This window comes from Bubalus bubalis, chromosome X (genome assembly GCF_019923935.1).
Source record: "Bubalus bubalis isolate 160015118507 breed Murrah chromosome X, NDDB_SH_1, whole genome shotgun sequence".
Taxonomy (NCBI): Eukaryota; Metazoa; Chordata; class Mammalia; order Artiodactyla; family Bovidae; genus Bubalus; species Bubalus bubalis.
In genome coordinates, this window is record NC_059181.1 from 89,260,135 (window position 1) to 89,287,165 (window position 27,031).

The 27,031-nt window shown below is 37.5% G+C and overlaps 1 protein-coding gene across 1 annotated transcript; it reads left to right on the forward strand.

Moving 5' to 3' along the window:
- FAM199X (family with sequence similarity 199, X-linked) lies at positions 1-25,805 on the forward strand. The gene is made up of 6 exons (XM_006053737.4): positions 1-519; positions 11,198-11,417; positions 20,713-20,862; positions 21,104-21,265; positions 22,682-22,948; positions 24,235-25,805. The coding sequence occupies exons 1-6, from the start codon at positions 323-325 to the stop codon at positions 24,403-24,405; spliced, it is 1,167 nt and encodes a 388-aa protein (XP_006053799.1). The 5' UTR covers positions 1-322; the 3' UTR covers positions 24,406-25,805.
- Positions 25,806-27,031: the final 1,226 nt, after the last annotated feature.

Genomic DNA, 27,031 nt, shown 5'->3' on the forward strand with positions numbered 1-27,031 from the left:
CACAGGGAGCGGCTTCCCGCCGCCCTTCCCCTCCCTGCGGGCGCCTGGCAGACTGCTGCAGTCGCGAGTGGCGAGCGCGGTGGGCGGGCCGGGTGGCAGCGGCGGCGGCGCTACGCTGGGCTAGGTCGGGCAGCCGCGACGACAGTTGAGGTGGCTGCAGAAGCCACTGAGGCGCTGATTGGGTGGCCTGGAGCAGCCCCTGCGAGCCGCCAGGCGCTCCCCGGGCAGCAGTGGGCCGCGGACAGGTTAGAGTGGGGGCAGGGGCAGGCGCGGGAGCAGCCCCGGGCCGGAGTGGGGAGTCCGAGCCAGGCCATCTCCAGCCATGTCCGACGAGGCGTCAGCCACCACTTCATACGAGAAGTTTCTAACTCCCGAGGAGCCCTTCCCGCTTCTGGGACCCCCTCGTGGGGTGGGCACCTGCCCGAGCGAGGAGCCGGGCTGCCTGGACATCAGCGATTTTGGCTGCCAGCTCTCGTCTTGCCATCGCACGGACCCGCTCCACCGCTTCCACACCAACAGGTACAATCCTCTGCTGAGGGCAGGAGCAAATTTACCGCACCCCTGCCTCCAGTCGGACAACGCCGGCTCCCCCCGATCCTGGCCCTCGGCCTAGGGGCTGTGCGTCCAGTTGCCCCCTCCCCCACCTTTCTCCACCCAGCTCTCATTCCCGGGCTCCTTCCCTCTCCCCCTCCCTATTGCACCCCTTCCCTCCGATTTTCCTTTTGGCCGGCATTTTACTCTCTTCCCCCACCCCATTCATCTTCTGACCCAGCTACTCTTCCCTTCCCCCTCCTGCCCCATCTGTACCCTGCGAATCCCAAACCCCCACCCTTGATTTTTAGATGCTTCCCTGTTTCCATCCACCCGCAAAAGTTTAACCCCTTCCAATTCCGGTATGCTATAGAGAGGATTTCGGATGGCTCAAAATCAAAATCAGTCGACGTTTTGAAAGGTGGCACTTTAAAAGCTAGAATCTTCCTTTCTCTATTTTTTAAATGTCTTATAGCACTGTTTCCAACCTCCAACCCGCCTCCCATTTTTTAGTGAAGCTCTAGAAAACCAGATGATTCTCTTTTTTTCCTTTCTCTGTGAACTCTTTGCCCTAGCACTTTAGGCCCTGCCAAAATGTATAAGCTTAAATCTGGAAGATTCTTTCCTGAAGCACATCCTTTGGTTTGCTCCGCCAGTGGAGGGATGGAGCGAAGCGTAGGATGAGCTTGCTTATACAAATTTCTTGAGAGGGTGCATCCTGTAACTAGTTTTATTAGAAGGTAGAGTGTTCTGGAGAATTCTATCATGCAGACATTTGTGTTATATCAAATGTGGGGAATTTGAAGATGTTTTACACACAGCCCCAACCTATAACATAGGTGCATATTATATGTATTCGTGTATGTGCAGGCTCAATCGCTCATGTCACTCTTCGCTACTGCATGGACCATAGCCCACCAGGCTCCTCTATCCATGGGATTCTCCAGGCAAGAATACTGGAGTGGGTCGCCATGCCCTCCTCCAGGGAATCTTTCCGACCCAGGGATCGAACCTGAGTCTCTTTAAGTCTCTGCATTGGCAGGCATGTTCTTTACTGCTGAGCCACCAGGGAAGCCTGTATAGGGGCACACAAACAGGCTGGGGAAGGTGTGTGGAGAAAAAGGGAGGAGGAGGAGAGGCAAGGGAGGAGGGAAGGAGAGAGAGATTCAGCTATGGAAAATACTGGAGCTGAATTAAGGCAAAGGCCTCTAGTTCTGATTTCTGGTCCATTTTACAATATGAGCACAAACAAATCCTTCCACATTCTAATACCTTTTGCATGCTTCCCCCACCAATCCCTTAAATCAGTCTACAGAGTTGCTGAGCTTCTACTGAGTACCAGGAATGTATAAAATACATTTGTTACCTAAAAGAAAGTTATAGTCTGAAAACAAGGTGTTACAGTTAAATAATGATGAAGCTCATCACTGTAATACATTTGAAAAGAAAGTCATGGTAAGTTTGTTTTAACTGTTCCAAATCCTGGTTATAAAAAATGAAGAAACCGGGGCCTAGAGAGAAAAGACTGAGTTCAAGGTCATAAAACCGAGTTTGGCAAAGCCAGGATTACTCCTTTGGAGACAGTGATGAAACTTGGAACAGAGCTAATGGCTGCACTGTTATAAATGGTTGTTAGTTTCTTAGACTAACTCACAGAAGCCCAGGATGTGACTAAATGTTACTATGAATGTAACATTTATGAAATCAAGTGTGCTTAGAATTGTTTGCATTGGAAAATAAAAATACTTGTGCACATATTTGATATTTAAGTTTTGCCGCATTGGAGTAAATCATATACACAGGAAAGTTAAATGATCTCAGGATTAGCCTGCTCTAATGATGAGGGCAGGGGAGTGGGGATAGGGGTTAAGTGCTCCCAAAATGTGTGGAGGTGTTGGGGAGTGAAGAACGGTGAATAATAACATTTCTTACAGATTGTTCTGTTCTGTTCCTTCTCCTCCTCCCCATTTTCTCCTTGTTTTTCTCCCCCTTGTCTATCAGACCTTGGTAAGGTCAAGGTTGTTTTCCAGAATGAGGTGATGAAGATAGAGGGGGGAGGTTCTTGTTCAACCCCAGTTTTTCCAAGTCAGCATTATTTTTTTCTAGTTACTGCCTGTTTTTCAATACCCCTTCTCCTACTCTGGGCTTCCCTGGTGGCTCAGCAGTAAACAACCCACCTGCCAATGCCAGGAGACACGGGTTCAATTTCTGGGTCGGGAAGATCCCCTGGAGAAGGAAATGGCAACCAGCTCCAGTATTCCTACCTGGGAACTCCAATGGACAGAGGAATCTGGCGGGCTACAGTCCAGGGGGTCATGAAGAGTCTGACAGGACTTAGCGACTAAACAACAACAACTCCTTTTCACAGGGCTTGGAATGGTAGCAGCAGGTCTAGTGTATCTTGCTCTGCACTCTTCTCAGCTGAGTTTAGGGAAAGTAGAATTAGCAATTCTTAGAGCAGGTGATGTTTCTGCCCCAGGCTACCTTGCTTTTTAAATCTTTTTTCCTTCTGGAATGTTCTGCCTTCTTATCCCCTCCTCAGGGTGGCATTTGAGAGGATAATAAGCTTCCAGTCATTTCTTTTCAGGGAGAAGCAAACAGCTAAATCATATATGTGGGCAAAGTTTAGTTTAAGGAGTTCTTTTATTTCAGAATCATATGGGTCACTTTTTTTCTTCACAGCACGTTATTCATCAATTCAAGGAACAATCCAACAATCAGATCTGAATAGTTGAGCACTGATATTATGTCTTGGGTTTGCTGTGTGCTTAGTTGCTCAGTCATGTCCAACTGTCTGAGACTCCATGGACCATAACCTGCCAGGCTTCTCTGTCCATGGGCGTTCTCCAGCCAGGAATACTGGAGTGAGTTGCCATGCCCTCCTCCAGGGGATCTTCCCAACCCAGGGAACGAACCCAGGTCTCCCATATTGCAGGTGGAGTCTTTACTGTTTGAGCCACCAGGGAAGCCATGTCTTGGGTTTAATCATTATAAAATAAGTCCCATTAAAAACAGAAAGCTTGTCAGTGGGTAGATAATTGATTTACCTTTATCTTGCATCTTCACTGTTACCTGATAACAAAACTGTGGAGATTGTTTAGATAATGCTATTGATAAGGGCCTTGTGATGATGACAGTTTTGTGCCCACTCATTTACTGGACTCTGGGGTATCTATGCAGTCTTCATTAACCAAGAGGGCCAAGGCACTATTACTTACGATCCCTAAGTTTGAATGTTTGTTGTGTTTAGAGTCACCTGTCACTTATATTGGTGTGTCACTGGTCTAGGTTCACTGGAAAATAAACTACATGAACATAGCCAACTTCCTGAGAATTCACTTTCCTAGGAGTATCTTTTAGGATTTTATGACCAAGTTGGATTTGTCTGGAATTTGGGGAGAATAAAATAAATTTCAGTAAGCCAAAAAACATTTTTTAATTGAAATGTCAATATGAAATATATATGTATATAGTTTTTAAGGCTTTTTTTTTGGTTTGGAGGATAGAATTTTTCTGATGTAACTGTGGATTTTCTTTCAGCCTTTGTCCACTGTACTTCCATTGTCATCAAATGAAGGATATCCTTTAGCAAATTGAAAAAATTACAGCAATATTGGTAGATCCTATAATTGTGAGATGAAGGAGGTTAATATGAACTACTCAGTGTGTTTATCTCTTCCTCTTTCAGGAGTACATCAGTACTTTGACATTGAACAATGGTGAAAAGCATGTGGGAGGACAGTGTCTCACTTTGCTACACCCTATTGGCAGGATACAAAATGAACTACGTATTGTATACAGCAGTTAGTTACTCAGTTCTGTGATTTCAGAGCCCCATTTCTAGCCCCATTAACTAGAAAAAGCCCAAGACTACCGGGTGCCTTTTGTTCCACCCACAGTTTTCCTGTCTTGTTAGAAAATTGGAAGTGCAGAAGAGCTGTGAGTTATAGGTGGGAGAACCACATTTCAAGAAGTGATATGTTACAGAGGCAGGAATAATTTTATTTAGGGATTTGTTGCAACAAATTGAGGATGGGGATAAGGCTTTTGAGAACTACCCAGGTTAGAAATGTAGATTGGGGAGTAATCAGAACAGCAATTTCAGTAGTGCAATAGGAGTGGAACTGTGGGTTACAAAGGTTGAAAGAATAGAAGAAACTTTTCAATAAATTTAACAGGGAAAGGAAAGGGAGATGTGATGATAATTTGGAAAAAAAGTGAAAGTTTCTTTGCTTTCTGCCTTGTCTAGTGTTTATTTTCGAAGAATAGATATGTTAGCTCCTTAGAAGAAGCCCACAGGAAAAGGAGAAATCAAAAATACTAGAGCAGGTGGGATGACAAGGAGATGGATGGGATTAACTCAGAAGGCTAAATGGAAGAATTAGCCTTAGAAATATCATGGAATGTTGTTTACCTCCCAAACTATAGAGGGGGTAAGAGGATGGGTAAGGATCCCAAGACAATTGAAGTCGCTGGGATGAAAGTTGGAAATTTGAATGAGCCGAGTAGGGGGTTGTGTCATCTGTTCTAACTTGGGACCCTGATGGCCTTTTGGGCTCCAGAGAGTAGCAGACGTCAAGGTGGCTGTATGGGAATTCTAGCAGGGCGTCCGAGATGAATACACGTGATGATAGGGGATTGTTAACTGAGAAAGGATGGCTTTGGAATGACTTTTCATCATTGACAGTAGGACTTGATTCCACAGTGCTCATTGGATTCTTATTCTCAGAGGTAATGGTTAGGTCTTCCTGAGAAAGGCTTCAGAAGAATGTATATGATGCATGTACTTTTCTTAATTTTACAAAAATGCCATTGAAAGCCCTTCATCTGTATATTATTGCTGAAATGCCTTGCGGATAAGTCTTCTTGGCTTTTTTTTTTTTTTAATTAAAATTTTGGCAGTAAGCCTAGTTACTGAGTTAAACCCCATTTCATGGATTCTTTTCAACATTTTTCTTCTGAGATATGGAGAGAGTGTCCTTTGTAAATAATTGCATGGTTGTGGCTAGGATCTTAGTGTTAGGTAGTTTTCTCTTAGTGGAATAAGATTTAAGGGCTTTGTAAGTTTGAAGAGTTCAGTGCTGAGCGCACATACATGGTGCTCTTGCGTTACATGTTTGAAGCCAACAGAACTGTCTAAAAGCATCACTTAAATTTCTATTTTAAAAGCTCATTAGAAAAAATTGTGGGCATATATACAAAACCATAAAGACTACTTATAATCCTTTTCACCACAGATAACAGGTGTCAACATTTTGATGATGTTACCTTTTTTGGCTGTACCATGAGGCTTGCAGGATCTTAGTTCCCTGACCAGAGATTGAACCTGGGCCACTGGAATGGGAGCACCAAGTCCTAACCACTGGACTATCAGAGAATTCCCTGTTGTTACTTTTAATGTTATTATTTTTTTGTACACATATAATTTTAAAAACCAGGATTGAGCTATATATATAATTTGTGACCAGGTTATTTGCACTTGTATTTTATTTTCCAATAAATGGTCTGAAAATATGATTTTAATGATTATAAAATATACTCATTTAATTATTCCCAATGTTTTGGGAGCGTTTGTCTCCCCCCTTTTTTATTTGCTATTATAATATTTGGACAAGTTTGTATATACATCTTCTTTTCCAAATTTCTATTTGGGAAAAGGGATAGATTCTTAGCAAAGCAATTACTGAGTCCAAAGGAATGAACCTTTTTAAATCTCTTTATATATACACTACCAAAATGTTTTATACATATATGTACCAAATCTATATATACAGATTATGTCAGTGCCAATATAACACTCCCACTGGCAGTGGATGAAAGTACTTCCTACTTGGTTTTTATCTACATTGTTTTAAAACAACAATAATAATATTTGCATATTAGAAGATAAGAGAATTTTTTGAAAACTTGAAGTGCTGTTTTTCCGTTTTGTAAATGACTTTCAAGTATGAGATCAGTTTCCTTGTTGTTAATTAAAAAAAGAAAAGAACAAGGAGCTAAGGCTTCTAAGAATACCCAGAACTTTGTAATATCTATTAAAAGTTACAGATCTGAAAAACTGAGGAACATCCTGATTTTGCCGTAAGGTAAGAGCACAAAATCAAGCAAATTCCAGACTCCCTTGTCAGTGACCTAATGTTTCAATTATTAAATATGGCATAGTTTTTTTTTAAAAAAGAGAGTCATTATTACTCATGAAAAAAAAAAAAAACACATTTCTACTAAATTTTTGAAGCTGAGAAGAAATGCCTATTAAAACAATTACCTAACAGCTTTTCCTAGTACATGACACAGTGCTTGGCGCTTTGAAAATACTGACTAACTAAATGTCTGCTGAGTGTGTGAAAGGACAGAACTTGTAATTGCCATTCAAGGCTTTTTATTGTCCTATTGCATGACTGAAGCAATTAGGTTAATTCTACCAGGTTTGTTGATCTTTTTTAAAAATGCGTATACTGCTTACCTAGCAAGTGTGTGATAAAGCTAGGTAATATTAAAAGGTATTCTAGGATTCTTAGATGAATTTTGAGTTTTTGCCTATTTATAAAAGTTTTTAGACATCTGCTTTTATATTATGGAACTATACTAGGTTAGCGTGTGTGTTTCAGTGTTTTATGTTGTGTATGTTTCAGTGCTTTAAAATACTCTGCCTTTATCACAAAGGAAAAGGTGCCATAAAATTGTCAGGTTGCCCAAATTTTATAAATCAAGAACTTTGGAATTAAGATTAGCTATGTAAAATAAGAGGGGAAATTAAAAAATGAATACATAATTCAAGAAAAAACGTGGATTTAATGAAGGATGAGAAACAACCTAATAATAGGTACTGCTGCTGCTAAGTCACTTCAGTTATGTCCGACTCTGTGCGACCCCATAGACGGCAGCCCACCAGGCTCCCCCGTCCCTGGGATTCTCCAGGCAAGAACACTGGAGTGGGTTTCCATTTCCTTCTCCAATGCATGAAAGTGAAAAGTAAGAGTGAAGTCACTCAGTCGTGTCCAACTCTTAGCCACCCCATGGCCTGCAGCCCACCAGGCTCTGCCATCCGTGGGATTTTCCAGGCAAGAGTACTGGAGTGGGGTGCCATCGCCTTCTCCAATAATAGGTAAGTAATAGGCTATTCTTCAGGAAGTCATTATTTCAGTACCTGATTAGTATCAGATATACTAACTCATATCCTAAGGATTAATTTCCTAGGCTACTGCCAAAGCAATGAAGATTATCTCAATAATACAAAGCTAGTGGAAATTTATAAAAGAAAACAGATTTGTAGGTTTCAAGACCAAAAAAAAAAAAAAATAAAAATGCATAACTCTGCAACAGGTAATACACTTGTTGTTCAGTTGCTCGATAGTGTCCAACTCTTTGAGACCCCATGGACTGCAGCATGCCAGGCATACCTGTCCTTCATCTCCTGGAGCTTGCTCAAGCTCATGTCCATTCAGTCAGTGATGCCATCCAACTATCTAGTCCTCTGTCATCCCCTTCTTCTCCTGACTACAATCTTTCTCAGCATTAGGGTCTTTTCTAATGAATCTACGTATCAGGTGGCCAGAGTATTGGAGTTTCAGCGTCAGTCCTTCCAATGAATATTCAGGATTGATTTCCTTTAGGATTGACTGGCTTGATCTCTTGGCAGTCCAAGGGACTCTCAAGAGTCTTCTCCAGTACCACAGTTCAAAAGTGTCAGTTCTTTGGTGATTAGCTTTCTTTATGGTCAAACTCTCACATGCATACAGGACTACTGGAAAAAGCATAATTTTAACTATATGGACCTTGGTTGGTAAAGTAATGTTTAACTATATGGACCTTGGTTGGTAAAGTAATGTCTCTGCTTTTTACTACACTGTCTAGGTTGGTCATAGCTTTTCTTCCAAGGAGCAAACGTCTTTTTATTTCATGGCTTCAGTCACCAACTGCAGTGAATTTGGAGCCCCCCAAAATAAAGTCTGTCACTTTTCCATTGTTTCCCCATGTATTTGCCATGAAGTGATGGGACCAGATGCCATGATCTTAGTTTTTTGAATGTTGAGTTTTAAGCCAGCTTTTTCACTCTCTTCTTTCACTTTCATCAAGAGGCTCTTTAGTTCCTCTTTGCTTTCTGCCATAAGGGTGGTGTCATCTGCATATCTGAGGTTATTGATGTTTCCCCCAGCAGTCTTGTTTCCAGCTTGTGCTTCATCCAGCCCAGCATTTCGCATGATGTACTCTGCATGTAAGTTAAATACAGGGTGACAGGATACAGCCTTACGTACTCCTTTACCAATTTGGAACCAGTCCATTTTTCCATGTCCAGTTCTAACTGTTGCTTCTTGACCTGCATACAAATAATACAGACAAAATATTAATATCCTTACTATATAAAGAACTCTTAACAAAATCAACAAGAAAAATACTAACACATTGTAAAATGCTGTAGTAAAATAGCTAATAAATATTTTTAATTTTGTTCTTGACAGTAGTCAAAGAAATAAAAATTGATATAAAAAAGTTTTTCTCCTATCAGCTAGGTAAAATTTTAAAAATGAAAATTTCAGTGCTATTAAGGTTGTGAAATGAACACTTTTATAGACTGCTTTAGGGAGTGTAACGGAGAAGGCAGTGGCACCCCACTCCAGTACTCTTGCCTGGAAAATCCCATGGACAGAGGGGCCTGGTAGGCTGCGGCCCATGGGGTCGCTAAGAGTCGACTGAGCATCTTCACTTTCACTTTCATGCATTGGAGAAGGAAATGGCAACCCACTCCAGTGTTCTTGCCTGGAGAATCCCAGGGATGGCAGAGCTTGATGGGCTGCCATCTATGGGGTTGCACAGAGTCGGACACGACTGAAGCAACTTAGCAGCAGCAGCAGCAGGGAGTGTAAATTTATGTAACGTTTCAGAAAGGTACTTGGCTAAGTATACTATCACCCTTAGAAGTGTTCATATTGTTTGATTTAGTAATTTCCTTTCAAGTTACTTACCCTAAGAGATTATATATTTGGATAAATAATTATAAACAAAAAGGTTTCATCTCAGTATTATTTGTAATACCAAAAAATGGAATTTTGAACAGCTAAGTACCTGTTATTGAAGGATAATGTTTAATAAATTATGTTTAATCAATGGACTATTTATATAGGCATTAAAATGTTTTCAAGTAATATAGCTGGGTAAATGTTCAGTATATAATGTTAAGTGAAAATAAATAGGGCACTAATACCTATACACACACAAAACACTGATTCCGTAAAAATATACATATGCATGTAGAAAAAAGTACCAAAATATTATGGATCAGTTATTGCTAATTAGTGGAATTATTGGTCATTTTAATCTTATTCATGACTCCTTTCTTATTCTTACATATTTGCAATAATTTTTAAAAGTTACTTAAATATAAGAAACACTTTGAGCTTCTGCCTGTATACTGTGTTGGTACTTTTCTCTGCCCTGCACTGACTGCCCTCTTCCTTTAATAATAATAGCTGTGGATTTCTCTGGTCGTCCATAGTGGTTAAGAATCCACCTGCCACAGAACAACTAAGCCTGTGCACCACAACTATTCAGCCTGCACCCTAGAGCCTATATTCCACAACAAGAGAAGCCACCACAATAAGAAACCCATGCACCACAACTGGAGAAGTAGCCCCCACTTGCAGCAACTAGAGAAAACATGGGCACAGCAACAAAGATCCAGCACAACCTAAAACCAATAATTAAAAAAAAATAATAATAGCTGCCATGTATTGAGCACATTTTATATCCACTGAGTGCTCTGTATGCATTGTCATATAATGTTCATAGTAACTGCATTTTAAATATGATGACCCAGGCTTGGCAAAGATTTGTTTTGTTTCAGATCAAACAGCAGGCAAATGACAGAGCAAGAATTAGAATTCATTCTGGCTCCAGTCAGATGTGAAAGTAGAGAATAGTGTAATGAACCCCATATGCCTATCATGCAGCTTCAGTAATTACATACGGCAGCGTACTTTTATCTATGCCCCTATCTGTGGCGCTAGTGGTAAAGAACCCACCTACAAATGCAGAAGACCTAAGAGATGCAAGTTCTATCCCTGGGTCAGGAAGATCTCCTGGAGGAGGGCATGGCAACCCACTCCAGTATTCTTGCCTGGAGAATCCCATGGACAGAGGAACCTGACAGACTACAGTCCATAAGATTACACAGAGTCAGACGACTGAAGCAACTGAACATGCACTCATTCCTCAATCCCTTCCATATAATTTTGAGATAGGTTCCAGACATACTCATTCATAAATATTTTACTATATATCTTTACAAGAGCTCTTTTGAAAATAATTATCGTATATTGTATCTAGAAATATGCTCATATTCCTCATAAATGTAATAAATATATCTTGTTTGTAGCTCTGGGAGTTGGTGATGGACAGGGAAGCCTGGCATGCTACAGTCCATGGGGTCGCAAAGAGTCGGACACAACTGAGCGACTGAACTGAACTGTTTGTATCTTAAAAAATTGTATGTCAGGATGGGGAACACATGTATACCTGTGGTGGATTCATTTTGATATTTGGCAAAACTAATACAATTTTGTAAAGTTTAAAAATAAAATAAAATTAAAAAAAATAAATCTATCAGTGGAAAAAAAAATTGTATGGATTCTGTAGTTTCTGTTGTGATTGACTTTGTGTCGTTTTTAAGGTGGAACTTAACTTCCTGTGGAACAAGTGTGGCCAGCTCAGAATGCAGTGAAGAACTGTTCTCATCCGTTTCTGTTGGAGATCAAGATGATTGCTATTCCCTATTAGATGATCAAGAGTTCACGTCTTTTGATTTATTTCCTGAAGGGAGTGTCTGCAGTGATGTCTCTTCTTCTATTAGCACATACTGGGATTGGTCAGATAGCGAATTTGAATGGCAGGTAGGTTTTTTTTTTTCTTATATTGCCATTATTACTCCATAAGTAGAAGTATGAATTTCTGTATCGGGTATTTTCATTTCTACCTCAAAGTAAATTTCTCCCAATTTTTGTTCAGTCCTAAAGATTCTATGACAGCATTAAGAATTAGAAGAAATATGTATCCTTTATTTTTACTAATGTACCTTTTAGGCTTCTCATGCTGCAGGTAACCTTTTGTACATTTTTATGTAATTTAGTACTTGTATAATGTTCCTGTTAATATATATATCATCAGTACCTTTCTATGCATTAATCCAAGCAAATTTTCTCTTTAGTAATAAATGGCCTTCATGTCCTTATAGGTATAATAATTTTACACCAGGGTCACATTATATATAAGATCACAAACCACTCCATAATACATAATTTTTCATTGTTGTCAGGAATATAATTTCTCATTTTGTATTCTCTTCATATGTAGAGATGTTTTCCACCTAACAGTGTTTTTTCTTCTGTGGCACATTATAACACAAAAAAATGGCTTTGTAGCAAATTACTGTCATTATGAGGCAGCATTTCCAAACAGTCCTTCAGAAAATGTAGATCATGTTATTGCAACATCCATTTTCTGACTGTAAAAGAGAATAACAACAACAAAAAAGACAATAACATTTGAAGAAGCTTTCCTTGCATACAGCAACTGTTATATTCAGTGTTTGCTTGAATATCGCCTTCTAGATACTTGAAATTGTTGTACAAAAGAGGAATCAAACATTTTATTTCAAAAAATTTTTATTAAAATATAAAATAATACCGAATGGCATAAAATTAAAAATAAGTCTCCAAGTCCAACTCTGCTGTGGTTACCACCATTAAGAGCTTATACAGATACAGTATGTTTGCACAGTGTTAAAAAGGCACACAAAGGGACTTCCCTAGCAGTCCAGCTGTTAAGACTCTGTGCTTCCACTGCAGGGGGCACAGGTTTGATCCCTGGTCACCTCTGCTGTTTCAGCTACTTTATCTCATTCTTTTCAATAACTGAAGCATAATTTAATCATTTCCCTAATAATGAATATTTAGGTTGATTTCAGTTTTTTTCTAGTTATAAACAATACTATGCTGAAAAATAAGAGGTTTTTAAAGAGGAAGAAATAATCTGCTGCTGCTGCTGCTGCTAGGTCACTTCAGTCGTGTCCGACTCTGTGCGACCCCAGAGACGGCAGCCCACCAGGCTCTGCCGTCCCTGGGATTCTCCAGGCAAGAACACTGGAGTGGGTTGCCATTTCCTTCTCCAATGCATGAAAGTGAAAAGTGAAAGTGAAGTCGCTCAGTCGTGTCCAACTCTTTGCGACCCCATGGACTGCAGCCTACCAGGCTCCTCCGTCCATGGGATTTTCCAGGCAAGAGTACTGGAGTGGGGTGCCATTGCCTTCTCCAGTTATAAATATGATTTGGATAAAACATGTTAAAAATTGAGATAAAAGGTACCATTTTAATAACTCTATAATTCAGAAATTTTAATATATTCACAATGTTGTGAAACCACCACCATATCTAAGTCCAGGATATTTACATTACTCCAAAAGAAACCCATACCTGTTAGTGGATAGTCCTAATTTCCCCCTGTCACCTGGCAACCACTCTTTTACTTTCTCTATGGATTTACCTGTCTGGACATTTAATATAAATGTACTCATGGAAAATCCCATGGACGGAGGAGCCTGGTGGGCTGCCATCCATGGGGTCGCTAGGAATCAGACACGACTGAGCAACTTTTTCACTTTTCACTTTCATGCATTGGAGAAGGAAATGGCAACCCACTCCAGTGTTCTTGCCTGGAGAATCCCAGGGATGGGGGAGCCGGTGGGCTGCCGTCTATGGGGTCGCACAAAGTTGGACACGACTGAAATGACTTAGCAGCAGCGTGTAATATGTGGCCTTTTGTGTCTGTGGTCTTTCACTGTTTTCAAAGTTCATCCATGTTATAGCACATAAGAGTATATTTCATTCCTGTCTTAGGTCAGTTCAGGCTCCTGTAACAAATATCATTGACTGGGTGGGTTAAAAAACAAACACTCATGGTTCTGGAATCTGAAAGTCCAAGATCAGAATGCCATCATGGACAGGTTCTGGTGAGCACACTCTTCTTGGCTTGCAGATGCTGTCTTCTGCAATATCCTCTTTTTGTTCCCTTATAAGGTCACCAATCCCATCACAAGGGCTCCACTCTCGTGATGTCTTATAAATTTAATTACCTCCCAAAGCCCCATCTTCAATATCACATTGAGGATTAGGGCTTCAAGATACGGATTTAGGGGGTGACAAGCATCTAGTCCATAGCAGTTTCTTTCTATGACTGAATATTCCATTTTATGGATACATCACTTTTTGTTTAATTCATCATCAACTGAGGGATTATTTCCACTTTGGAGCTATTTATGAATAATACTACTATGAACATTCAGGTATAAGTTTTCATATGGATTTTTATTTTTAATTCTCTTGAAAATACAATTGGGAGTTGCTGGGTCATGTGATAACTTTATGTTCACTTTTTTGGGAAACTGCCAAAATGTTTCCCAAAGTGGCTGTACCATTTTACATTTCTACTAGCAATACATGAAAATTCCAGTTTCTCCACTTCCTTTCCAACACTTTACATTGTCTGTCTTTTTTTATTACAGCCATCCTACTATATGTAAGGTTGGTATATCATTGTGATTTTGATTTTCATTTCCCTAATTACTAATGATGTTGAGCATCTTTTCTTATCTTACTGACTATTTGTATATCTTCTTTGGGAAAATGTCTTTTCAAATCCTTTGCCCATTTTTAAGTTGTGTTGTCTTTTATTATTGAATTGTAAGAATACTTTATACATGATGACTACTAGACCCTTATCATATACATGATTTGCAAAAATATTTCCCATTCTGTGTGTTGTGTTTTCACTTGATTGTGTCTGTTTGCTTGATATAGTGTCCTTTAATACACAAAAAATTAAATTTTAAAGAATTCCAATTTATATTTTCTTGAGTTCTGTGCTTATCATGTCATATTTTTAAAACCATCCTTTAATCCAAGATCATGCAAATTTTTTCATCTGTTTCCTTTTTAGAATTTTATAGCTTTAATTAGTTCCTACATTTTAGGTCTTTGATCCTTTTGAGTTACTTTTTGTATATGGTATAAGGTAGGAGTTCCAGATTCATTCTTTTGAATGTAGATATCCAGTTTTCCCAGCACCACTTGTTGAAAAGACTGTATTTTTTCCTTATCTAATGATCTTGATACCTTTGTGGAAATGAATTGGTCATAGACATATATAGGTTTAGTTCTGGACTCTTGATTGTATTCCACTGATTCATATATCTATCTATGGCAAGATATTCTTATCCTTATATTTTGATGACTCTAGCTTTGTAACAAGATTTGAAATCAGAAAGTATGAGTTCTGCAACTTTGTTCTTTTTTTATCAAAATTTAGGATCAGGTTGTCACTTCTTCAAAAAGGGAAGTTTGAATTTTGATAGAGATTTCATTGAATCTGTAGATCAATTTGGGGAATGTTGCTATCTTAATAGTATTATTAAATATTCCAGTCCATAAACATGGGCCAGAATGTATTTAGGCCTTCTTTAATTTCTTTCAGTGATTTTTAAAATAGTTTTCTATGCTTAATTAGGTCTTTTAGTTCCTTGGTTTAGTTTATTCCTAAACATTTTATTCTTTCAATATAGTTGTAAATGGAGTTGTTTTCTTAATTTCATTTTTTGGATTATTCACTGCTAGTGTATAGAAATACAGTTGTGTTTCATATATTGATTTTGTATCCTGCAACTTTGCTGAACTCATTTTTAATAATTTTTTGTGTATAGATTCTTTAGGGTTTTCTGTATTTAAGATCATGTCATCTATGAATATATAGTTCTGTTTTTTCCTTTCCAATCTGGATACTTTTTTCCTTGCTTAATTGCCCTGATGAGATCTCTAGTACAATGTTGAAAGAGAGAAGATCTAGATACCCCTGGCAAAAGCAGGCATCCTTGTTTCTTTCCTTATCTTAGGTGAGAAGCTTTGTCCTTCACTATTGAGTATGTTAGCTGTAGGTTTTTCACAGATGTTCTTTATTGTCATATTGAGGCATTTCCCTTTTATTCCTAGTTCTATGTTTTTAATATGAAAAGGTATTAGATTTTGTCACATGCTTTTTCTGCATGTCTGTTGAGATGATCATGCAGTTTCTTCTCTTCTGTTAGTGTGATATAGTATATTGATTTCTAATAATGATTCACCCTTGCATTCCTGGGATTAATCGTAATTGCTCATGGTATATAATCCTTTTAAATTGCTGCTGGATTGGGTTTGCTATTATTTTGTTGAAGATTTTTGCATTGGTAGTCATAAGAGATACTGGTCTGTAGTTTTCCTTTCTTGTGATGCCTTTGTATCACTTTGCCTCACAGAGTGAATTGGGCAGTGTTTGCTTTTCTTCTGGATAAGATGCTGTAATAAAAAATTTTCATTTAACATATAAACTTTTTTGTGATATTTAAATTATTCATTTGATGACTACATAATATTCCTGGTACTAGATATTCCAGAACTTATGAAACCATTCCTCTATTCATATCTGTTTCAGTTTTTTTCTATTATAAATAATAAAGTAGTGTGCATTTTTGTTTAGATATTATACCTTTTTATTCTTCACTGCCTCATTTAAAAAAATCTTATTGAAGTATAGTTGATTACAATATTGTATTAACTTCTTCTCTACAGCAAAGTGACTCTGTTATACACACACACACTCCCAGATATGTATATATTATTTTCCATTATGGTTTATCACAGGATATTGAATATAGTTCCCTGTGCTATACAGTAGGACCTTGTTATTTATCCATCCTATATATAATACTTTGCCTCTGCTAATCACAAATTCTCATTCTTTGCTCCTCTACTTCCCACTGTCTCATTTTTTTGAAGTGCACACTTTGTATTTAATATCCAACTACAAGGATTTTTAATAAAGTGTAAGCAGATGGAGTTCTGATAATTCTGAGAAATTATTATTATTTTTGCTTATTTCATGTGACTTATTTAGAGTTCTTATCATCCATAATGTTGCAAAATGGCAGGCGTTTTAAAATCTTAATTGCTGACTTCTTCATTCATTTTATGAGTGGAGTGGAAAACTATCCCCAAACACTCACCATTAATGCACACGACTGACTACAACATTGAAACAAACTAAGGCCTACCTTAGTAATGTGTTTTCCCACTTCTGAAATTGGAGTGTAGGTACTCTGTTACCATGGATATTTGCTGTTTAAATATGCTGAAAGGTTTATAAAGCTCTCTTGTCTTTGTGAGATCTCATAGTGATGAATAGTAAATTACCCTAGAAGATAATTACAAATTAATGTGTTAGGATTAATATAGGCTAAAAATCATTGACTGTAGTTAAAAAATTCATATTACCTCTGTTGTGATTAAAATCTACATATGTTTAAATCTTTCTTCTAAACAGATGTTTCAGTTACAACTAAAATAAATATAAATGATTCATAGATTCTCTCGGAAGAGAAATGCTAACTACCTGATAAGGCAGGATTTTAACCTTAGAATGAAAAGCATCTTAGCATTTGAAGTTGCATCAAAGCATTTTGCCTTGCACTTAGTTTTCTTTGCTTACAGTCCTTTTATTGTTAAAGATATATTTGACTAGTCTTAGAGCTTGAGAAATTATTTTATTGTTGAGCAGGAAAGCATAGAAAATTTAGAAAGTGAGTAATACAGCTGTCATGCTTGAAACCTAGAGGTGCAATTTGAAATTGCACATCAGCTGATACAGAAATGAGCTTACTCATAAAGTTTTGCTACATGCTACAGAAAATATGGCAGAGGTTTGATTTAATTCTCCTTGCCACAATTACTGATTCTAATATAAATATACAAAATATTGTTGTCTATGAAAAATATGAGAGTTATTAACCATTTTGACTCTGAAATATATTCAGTTATAAAATGGAAAATTGCTGCTCTAATAAATACACAGGAATCCGTACAGTAAATTCTTCTGTACATCTGCAGCTGTAATCCCATGTCTCCAACTGGCTACTTGACATCTCCACTTGAATGACCTTATTATTTAATGCTAACCCATTATCTGGTGCTGAATCCTTAATCAGTAATGCAACTTCCAATTACTGTGTTTTCATGGAGGGAAAAAAAGACTCTGCTTTGTTACATGTCTTATATTGTATTGAAAAATGATAATGGTAATTTCAAAGAACATTTGTACTTGGTTTTCTCATGATCACTGCAAACTCACCATACCCCAAACTGCCTTCTTCTCTCAATCCAAACTACCTGCAAGGCAAGACAGTCTGATATAGTTGAAAGTTCTGGACTTGTGTCCTGATTTGGATGCTGCCACTAACCGTATGACCCTCCCTGGATATCATTTTTCCCTTACTTATAAAATGAGGTGTTGGACTAGATCTATATAACATTACCTCAGGTCTCTTGCCATAAAAAAAATGAGGTCTTTAAGGGTTGTGTGTTAACCTGGATGGGTTGTATGACTGTGAAATGTTGCCAATTTTCTTCTGGTCTCACATATGGTCATTTGACTGTTGTGTGCCGTGTGCTTAGTCGTGTTTGACTCTCTGCAACTGCATGGACTATGGCCCACGAGGCTCCTCTGTCTGTGGAATTTTCCAGGCAAGAATACCGGAGTGGGTTGCCATTTTCTACTCTAAGGGATCTTCCTGACCCAGGAATCGAACCTGAATCCCTTGCATTGGCAAGTGGATTCTTTACTGCTGCATCACCTGGGTAGCCCCAGTTGATTATTATCCTTATCTATTCAGTTATCAAATAGTCTTATAAATTGTATTTCATTTGAAAATTTCCCTATCTGTTCCCATTTTTCTTTCTGTTTTTGCTTATCTTAGTCTAGGTCCAAATCACAAAAAGAGCTTCCTAATTCCAGTCTTTCCTCTATTTTGTTCCCGTACTGTATTTTATTAAAATATTTATTTACTTATTTATTTTTGGCTGCGCTAGGTCTTCATTGCTGGGCGCGGGCTTTCTCTAGTTGCAACGAGCAGGAGCAACTCTTCGTTGAGGTGTGCAGGTTTCTCATTGCATTGGCTTCTCTTCTTGCAGAGCACAGGCTCTACAGTGCGAGGGCTTCAGTAGTTGTGGTTCTCAGGCTGTAGAGCACAGGCTCAGTGGTTGTGGCACACAGCCTTGGTTGCTCCAAGGCATGTGGGATCTTCCCAGACCAGGGACTGAACCCATGTCCCCTGCATTGGCAGGAGGATTATTAACCACTGAACCACCAGGGAAGCCCCCATACTGCTTTTTAACTCATCTTCCTTCCAGACCAATTTCATTATTACTTCTTCTATTTAGAAATGTTATTGGCCTACTTCTTTATATCATATAACAGCTCTGGTTCATTTGTAAAGCTTTTAAATCCCTAGCACTGATTTGTTTTAATTATATAGGTCTTCTTAATCTCATCCTGTGTTGTTTTTTTTTTCTCTTCTACCTATGGTTTTATTATTCTCTTTATGTGAATGCCTCTTCCTTTACCCCAAGCTGTCATTCTTAGAGACTAACATATGAAACTTAACCCAGCCACTTAAGCAACATGAAATATTCTCAGAGTTTATGTTCCTTTCTTTTTATAACCATGGCAAGGTACAGAAAAAAGTACACACTTCAATTTATTGAGTATCACCTATGTGCCAGGCATGTTACCTCATATAATCTCTCAACAGTCCTTTGAGATGGATGATAGTAACCACAACTTACTGAAGACTCTGAGGCTCAAAGAAGGGAACTAACCTCTACAAGATCACACAGCTAGTAAGCAGTGGGGCTGGGATTTGAACTCTGGAATCTTTTACTTCTCCCCAGAAAAAAATAATGGCCAAAGGACCATTAATTGCCTGTTTTTTACCACCCACCCCCCAACAACCATGTAAACATAATTAAAGGGACAAATTAAAATGCTTAGCATGTAGTCTGGCACTTAACAGGTATTTGCTAAAGATTTAGATGAAATTTTTTCTTATGTTTTGAGAGTATAGATATTTTGAAAGTTCCTTTTTCTACCTAGTTTATCAAAGTAGTTTGAAGTAGGGGAGGCCTTTCATCTGATAAGGAGTACCTCATTTTGTTTTAGGAACCCCAGGAGGATCTTTAACATAGTAATGTTGTGACTTAAAGTTTTTCAAAGGGGAAATAGCAAAATGTTTTATTGATGTTAAAAACGGGAAAAGATGGCCTTTGTGCATGCATTCAGCAATGTTCTTAATACTGACTATTACACTGACATTTGGGCCAAGGGTAAACAATTCAAGAAGTGTTAGTTAATGAGATTTTGAAGGAAGTCATAGATTGTTGGATGTCACTTATGTACTTGGATTCATCAATGACTATCAAAGTAAAAATGTTTTTAAAGGGGAATATCTAATTTAGATAACTTCATTGTAAACATGATCACCTTGCAGAGTGATCCACCCCCTTTTTGTGGCTTCATACATCTCTTCTATGCAATTGACTCCCCAGTGCCTGTCCCCTAGTAGTTCTCTAAGCTTTAGTCTTGTAGCTTCAGTTTGTTGCTAGGTATTTCCATTGATGACTTGTCATCTCAAACATGCATTTGTTGTTCGTTATGTTGTATAATTATATGTTTGTGCTACTGTGTTATCTTTCCAAGTAGAATATAAAGTTCTTGTGTAAGGACCATGACTTAGACTCCTTTGGATTCCGTGTACCTGTTACAATGCCATGGATACGTATTAACAACATATTTTAAATTATTTTAATTGTCTTGAGGTTATTAATACAGTCATGAGGACAAGGGACATGATTTATTTGTCTTTGTTTTGGAAGTATATCTACCACAGTGTCTGGCAAAGAGCCAGATAGTGGCAGATCACTCAGGTTTCTTGAGATAGAGACTAGTGCTTCTTATTCATTATGCAGTGTGGGCCCTAACCTGCATTCATATGAATTTAAAACCTTAATGATGAGTGATTCTTAAGTTAGCATTTTAATAAGCTTCGATTGTGATTTTAAGCTTTTGGAAAATACTGCTCATTGAATGACTGCATATAAAAAGAGTATGATATTGCTGCTTTGTCTAAAATAAGAGTGGATCAGAGTTAATGTCTTCTGATTCAGTATTTGTCATTAGTCTTTTATTAAAGTAATTTTTAGTCAATATGAAACATGGCATTTAAACTCTTGCTTTTAATTTTTCTTTCCCTACCTTCTCCTTATTTTTATAAAGTTACCTGGCAGTGACATTGCCAGTGGGAGTGATGTACTTTCTGATGTCATACCCAGTATTCCAAGTTCACCTTGCCTGCTTCCTAAAAAGAAAAACAAGCACCGGAATTTAGATGAACTTCCTTGGAGTGCAATGACAAACGATGAGCAGGTAGAGATCTTGACATTCTTAATTAAAAGCGTATATGTGGAGAATATGTGAAGTTTCATTTATTGTCTAATTTAAAGCTACTAGATTAATGTAGATTGCTTAGTAAATATGAATTTGAGCTCTAATTGTTTTGCAGGGAAAAATATAAGTGTTTCTGATACTTAAACATATTATAAGTTGCACACTAAAAGATCAGAGGTTTTGGCATTGATCTTATTTATTATAATTTTTCATCATATAGGTGGAATATATTGAGTATCTGAGTCGTAAAGTCAGTACTGAGATGGGTCTTCGGGAACAACTTGATATTATTAAAATAATTGATCCTTCTGCTCAAATCTCCCCTACCGACAGTGAGTTTATTATTGAACTTAACTGTCTCACAGATGAAAAACTGAAGCAGGTATGTAAAGAAAATACAGATTCTACAGCTATTAAAAATGCCATTGTTTGATAACATGTATACTTGAAGCAGTTCAGTTCAGTAGCTCAGCTGTGTCCAACTCTTTGCGACCCCATGGACTGCAGCACACCAGGCCTCCCTGTCCACTGCCAACTCCTGGAGTTTACTCAAACTCATGTCCATTGAGTCGGTGATGCCAACCAACTATCTCATCCTCTGTTGTCCCCTTCTCCTCCTGCCTTCAATCTTGCCCAGCATCAGGGTCTTTTCCAATGAGTCAGTTCTTCGCATCAAGTGGCCAAAGTATTGGAGATTCAGCATCAGTCCTTCCAATGAATATTCGGGACTGATTTCCTTTAGGATGGACTGGTTTGATTTCCTTGCAGTCCAAGGGACTCTCAAGAGTCTTCTCCAACACCACAGTTCAGAAGCATCAGTTCTTCAGTGCTCAGCTTTATTTATAGTCCAAATCTCACATCCATACATGACTACTGGCAAAACCATAGCTTTGATGAGATGGACCTTTGTTGGCAGAGTAATGTCTCTGCTTTTTATACTTGAATAGTCATATATGACTTGAATAGTCATATATAAATATATAGATAATTAAGGTCAAAATCACTGCTGTGAAATGTAATATTAGAACATGTGGTTTTAAGAGGTTTTATGTATATCTCATGTGGCCATACCTTTCTGGGATCATTTGGATCTAGAACCTACTTTCTAGTTATATAGGATTTGAAATTTGACTTCACAATTTAAGGAGTTGTTATGCTAAGGTATAGATTTATTGTAACTCATCTTACAAAAGACCAGTGGACAGAATCAAAATATTATTGAGAGCTATACTTGAGTGAACATTTTAATTTTTTGTGTTTGTCATCATTTATGAAAAATTTCTCTCATTTCAGTGTTTCTCTCAACAGACAAACTATATAATTTTTTACATTCCAGCCCATTTTTCACTAGTATGGTAAATTGATGCCTTGTGTTTGAAGACAGGTATTATGGGCCCCTACCTAAGTTCTAGGAAACACTCTAATATAATCAGCAGCATACTTAAGTGGCAACCTTTTAAAAAATGCCTACTCTTATCTCTTTTATTGTTGGTTTCTGTTTCTAGTGTTATTTTCTTACACTCCTAAATTCTGGAAGCTAGTAGCTTTTCATTTACTGATTATAGTTTATATACTTAAAAAAATCTAGCTTCATAACATTTATTCTAGAATTTTGAGCACCAGAATTTTTCTGGTACTTGTTTCAACATTTAGAGATTTCTTTTGTCTTTCTGGTCAACCTATATGCATCTGTAGCACTTTTGACAATCTTTAAGTACAATATTCTTCTTTTCTCCATTATTTTGAGGGCAGAACATCAAGGTACAATACTAACCAGTTTTTGTCTGTCTGTTCCAAGGTCAGAAACTATATCAAGGAGCATAGCCCTCGCCTACGGCCCACAAGAGAGGCCTGGAAGAGAAGCAACTTTAGTTGTGCAAGCACCAGTGGAGTGAGCGGTGCCAGTGCCAGTGCCAGCAGCAGCAGTGCCAGCATGGTCAGTTCTGCAAGCAGCAGTGGGTCCAGTGTTGGAAACTCTGCTTCAAACTCCAGTGCCAACATGAGTCGAGCACACAGTGACAGCAACTTGTCTGCAAGTGCAGCAGAGCGGATTCGGGATTCAAAAGTAAAACGTCTAATCAATACAAAACTTTACCTTTCAATATTAACATTAGTATTCCTTCACATACAGTTCTTGAAGAGTTAAAATTATCCTGCTCTATAGATGCCTGTGGGTTTTGATTTTAATTGAGCAAGCAGGATTCTCTGCTGTTGAACAAAGCCCTCTACATTGAGTGCTTTGAAATGCTGTTTTGACCCACAGCCATATTACCTTCAATTTTATCTGATTTTTGTGTCTGTTTTAAGTAAGATAAATTGATGGAAATAATGAGTGAGTCTCAAGATTGCAATACTGACTGCAACTTACTATTGAGCAGATCTCACTAGGTTGCTGATGTTGCTGTCTATTAGCTCCTAAAAATGTCCTGTATGTCTTGTATGTGTGTGTGTTAAATGTTTTCTTAAAGTTTTAACCATGAATGTTTCTTTGTAGCTCTTTTTTAAATGTAATAATGCTTTCTCTAATTTCTGACTACTCTTTTCACAGTTGAAAAAACTCTGTATAGTATTTTTGGACGCATAAAAAATAGAAAATTTAAATGTATATAGAATAGTTCTGTTATGCTTAGTGGGAAAGTTCGGTTCCTTGCAGTGGTGACAGTGTGGAGCTAACTTACAGATGATAAGGGTATCTCTATAACTCTTGGGAACCCAGTGGTGACTTTTCCTGGAAAGTGATTCTTTACTTGGTTCTTAACCAAAGTAGCAGAAACATAGCCAGCTTTGTTGGTTGCCAAGGGTTTCCTCTGTGTATGTGGTCATTCTTTTTTGGCATCAGTTCACCAGTGGCAAGAAATAGAGTACCCACTGGGTTTCTAATGGGCTTAAAAGATGGCATTTGCTTAATATGAAAAAGACATGGTTCTTTCCCAGCAATTGTAAAATTGCTAATGCTTTTGGATGAAAGGCACCTTCAAAGAATAAGCATTAGAGATTTTGCCAGTGTTCTCTACATATGTTTTCATTATTGTTCACTGCATGTTTCCTCTGCACTGACACCAGTGTACCTTAATTTAATATAAAAAAGCCTTAGAAATGATTGGTTATCCATAACTAGTCAAATGATCAAGTTTCAAACCTTCCTAATCAGATTTCCTAGTCAAATACCATAAATACAGAATCTTGAAAAATTGTTTTCATGTCTAAGCTAATGGCTCACTTACTAGAACCAGGATTGTACTGCAGAGGAATTTGAACATCTCTATTCAGAAAATATCGAATTTGATCCATACTTTGGGGTGGGTATGCCAGAACTGAACCTCACTGATTTAGAATTTTTTATTTTGACAGAAGCGATCCAAACAGCGGAAGTTACAACAGAAGGCCTTACGCAAGAGGCAGCTGAAAGAGCAGAGGCAGGCTCGGAAGGAGAGGCTCAGTGGGCTCTTCCTTAATGAAGAAGTGCTGTCCTTGAAAGTGACTGAGGAAGACCATGAAGCAGATGTAGATGTTTTGATGTAATAAGGGTGAATTTATCAGCATTGTTTCTAAGCATTATTCTATCCTTATTTGTTTACATGCATCTTGACCAAACTTTTGGTTAGGGCTGTGCTGACGTACCGTTCATAATTTAGGTCTGTGGTTCTCAGCAGTTCGTCCTCGGACCAGTAGCTTCAGCATCACCTGAGAAGTTATTAGAAATGCATACTCTTGGGTCCCACCCCAGACCTAGTGAATCAGAAATGCTGGGGGAGGGGCATAGCATTGTGTTTCAACAGGTACCAGGTTATTCTGCCACACACTCTAGTTTTAAGAACCACTGATTTAGTAAATGTTTTAACTATTTAAACTTCAGAGTGGTTAAGTGGGCTTTTTCAGATTAGTACTTTAACAGTTTAGGAGATTTCAAGGTACTGCTGACAGATAATTTATTATGTCAGTATAGAATGTGTAGAGATCATAATTCAGTTTCTTCTTAATGTTATGATTTCTTAGTTTTTCTAAAGGGCCATAGCATAATTCTCAATTCCTAGTGGACGTCTTTTTTTTGAGGTTGTAGGGATAGAATGTGGATTGCTGTTTACAATAGTGCCTTCATTAGGTTTATTTGTTTTCATTCATTTTAACTCAAATGTGTAAAAAATAGGCCCTAACATCTTTTGTTAGGTTTGTTTTTGTTTTTCACTTTGTGTATATTCAGAATCCTTTCTGCAAGTGATGACTACTGAGAAAATAATGTTACTAGTAGCTGAATTTTAGACTTAATGCTACATTGATTAATATTCAAATGGAAAAATCCAGCAAGCAAAACAACCAATTCTACTTTTCACTGCTTTTTGAAATTTTAGGCTGTGAAACTGTCTTAAAGGCAAGAAACATCTCTGTCAACTTCTTTTTGTAGTTTTTTTTTTATTTTCAGCACAGCTCTAATTTTTAAATATTTGGTGTAACAGCTTTATGGCATGTGAATAAGTTAATGTTCAAAATTAACTCAAGAAACCCTTACAGTTCTGCTAAACTCTATAAATCGCTAGAAATACACTGAGCAGTGAGATATTAAAAAACCTTTGCTTCTTGGCTACTAATAGTACTCTAATTTTAAATGTGAAATCATGGAGTCTCTAAATGTTTTCATGAAGAGTTTGTTATCATGAACATTATAAGTAGTGTGATTCCTTTTATTTTCCCACACATCTTTAAACATTCACACGGGTTAAAGAAAATGGAAACTGATACTACTGACAATCAAGCTGCTTTCTGACTTTCATAATTTTCTTTTTATTGTGGAAACTTGGGAGGTAATCATGATTTTGTAGGATGAGTTGTTAATATTTTTTTAAACTCTAGAGTCAGAGGTTGATAGATTCCTACCTTTTTTACACTGTATCATATCAAGTAATCCATTAAAAAGATTAACAACGTAGATCCTTAATTCTCAGCTGTGAATTCTTAATTCTCAGCATAACCTTTGCTTACAATCATGTGTTTTGAAATTTTTACTTTATTTTGGTTCCTCAAAAGTTAAAGAATTGAAACTAAGGGAAAAATTGATATATTGCAGCTTTACTGAGGTCTGTGGTATGGTTGTAACATTTTGAAGACTACTAAATTCATACTTTAAAATTTTACTGAAATAACAGTATATATGTGTATATGGTTGTCAGTTGGAGTATTCCCTCTAACTTTCCCCTTACCCCCTCTTTAGTGCTTCTGACTAGCTTAGAGGGCCCAAAGAGAGCTTGGGGATAAATCCCAGAATACTCTTGAGGAAGATTGAAAGGGTCCACCTTGTTGTGTTTTCCCTTCTAAATACAGAAAGAGTAAATAGAAGAGCAAATACAGCTAAATTCTCTACCTGCTCTTAGCAAAAGCAAAATTCCAGGGAATGACTGCCTGTTCTCTTTAGTTACTCTTCAAGGAAAACAGGCCCCTTTTGGAGACCATAGAACAGCATGTATCTGTTAAATACTTGGAAACAATTTACTTGACAGTGACCAGTAAAAAAAGATCCTAATAAGACCAATTGCTCTACTCTCCCAATAATCGCAGTCTTATTACCATAGATTTAACTTAGGTCACTGTTAAACAAGTTTACCAAAGTGCCACAAAGCCAATTTTTAAAGTTTATAAAAGTTTGAGTGTTTATAGTAAAGTACACCATGAAGTGTTGTGCAAATCTGGATGCACAGTCTTTATGGTATCATAAATTAGAGATAGCTCAGTAAGGTGGCTTGGAAGAGATTGAAATAAAGAACAGAAAAAAAATTTAAGCAATTTGTGTTTGCTTATGATTAAAGAGGGAGATTACAAAGTCTTTCTCTACCTATGCCCCCTCCCCCCAAATAAAACAACAGAAAAAGACAAAAAAAATTCTTGTCTTTGTTAATGTGCTATACTTTTTTTTTTGGTTTTAATGCCTCATGTAGATAATTCAGGTTTGAATTATTTATTTCTTAGAATAAATAATAAATTTAGTCTGATCTCTTTCTAAGTGCAATTTAAAACAAATCCAACTCAATTTTTTTCTTTAAAAGTATAAACCTCGACTAACCAATTAATAAAAATGTGAGACTTATTTGCTCCATTGTCAGTTCTCAACTGTAGAGAATTGACATTAGAGCAAATAAGTCTTTCCCTTTAAAAATAA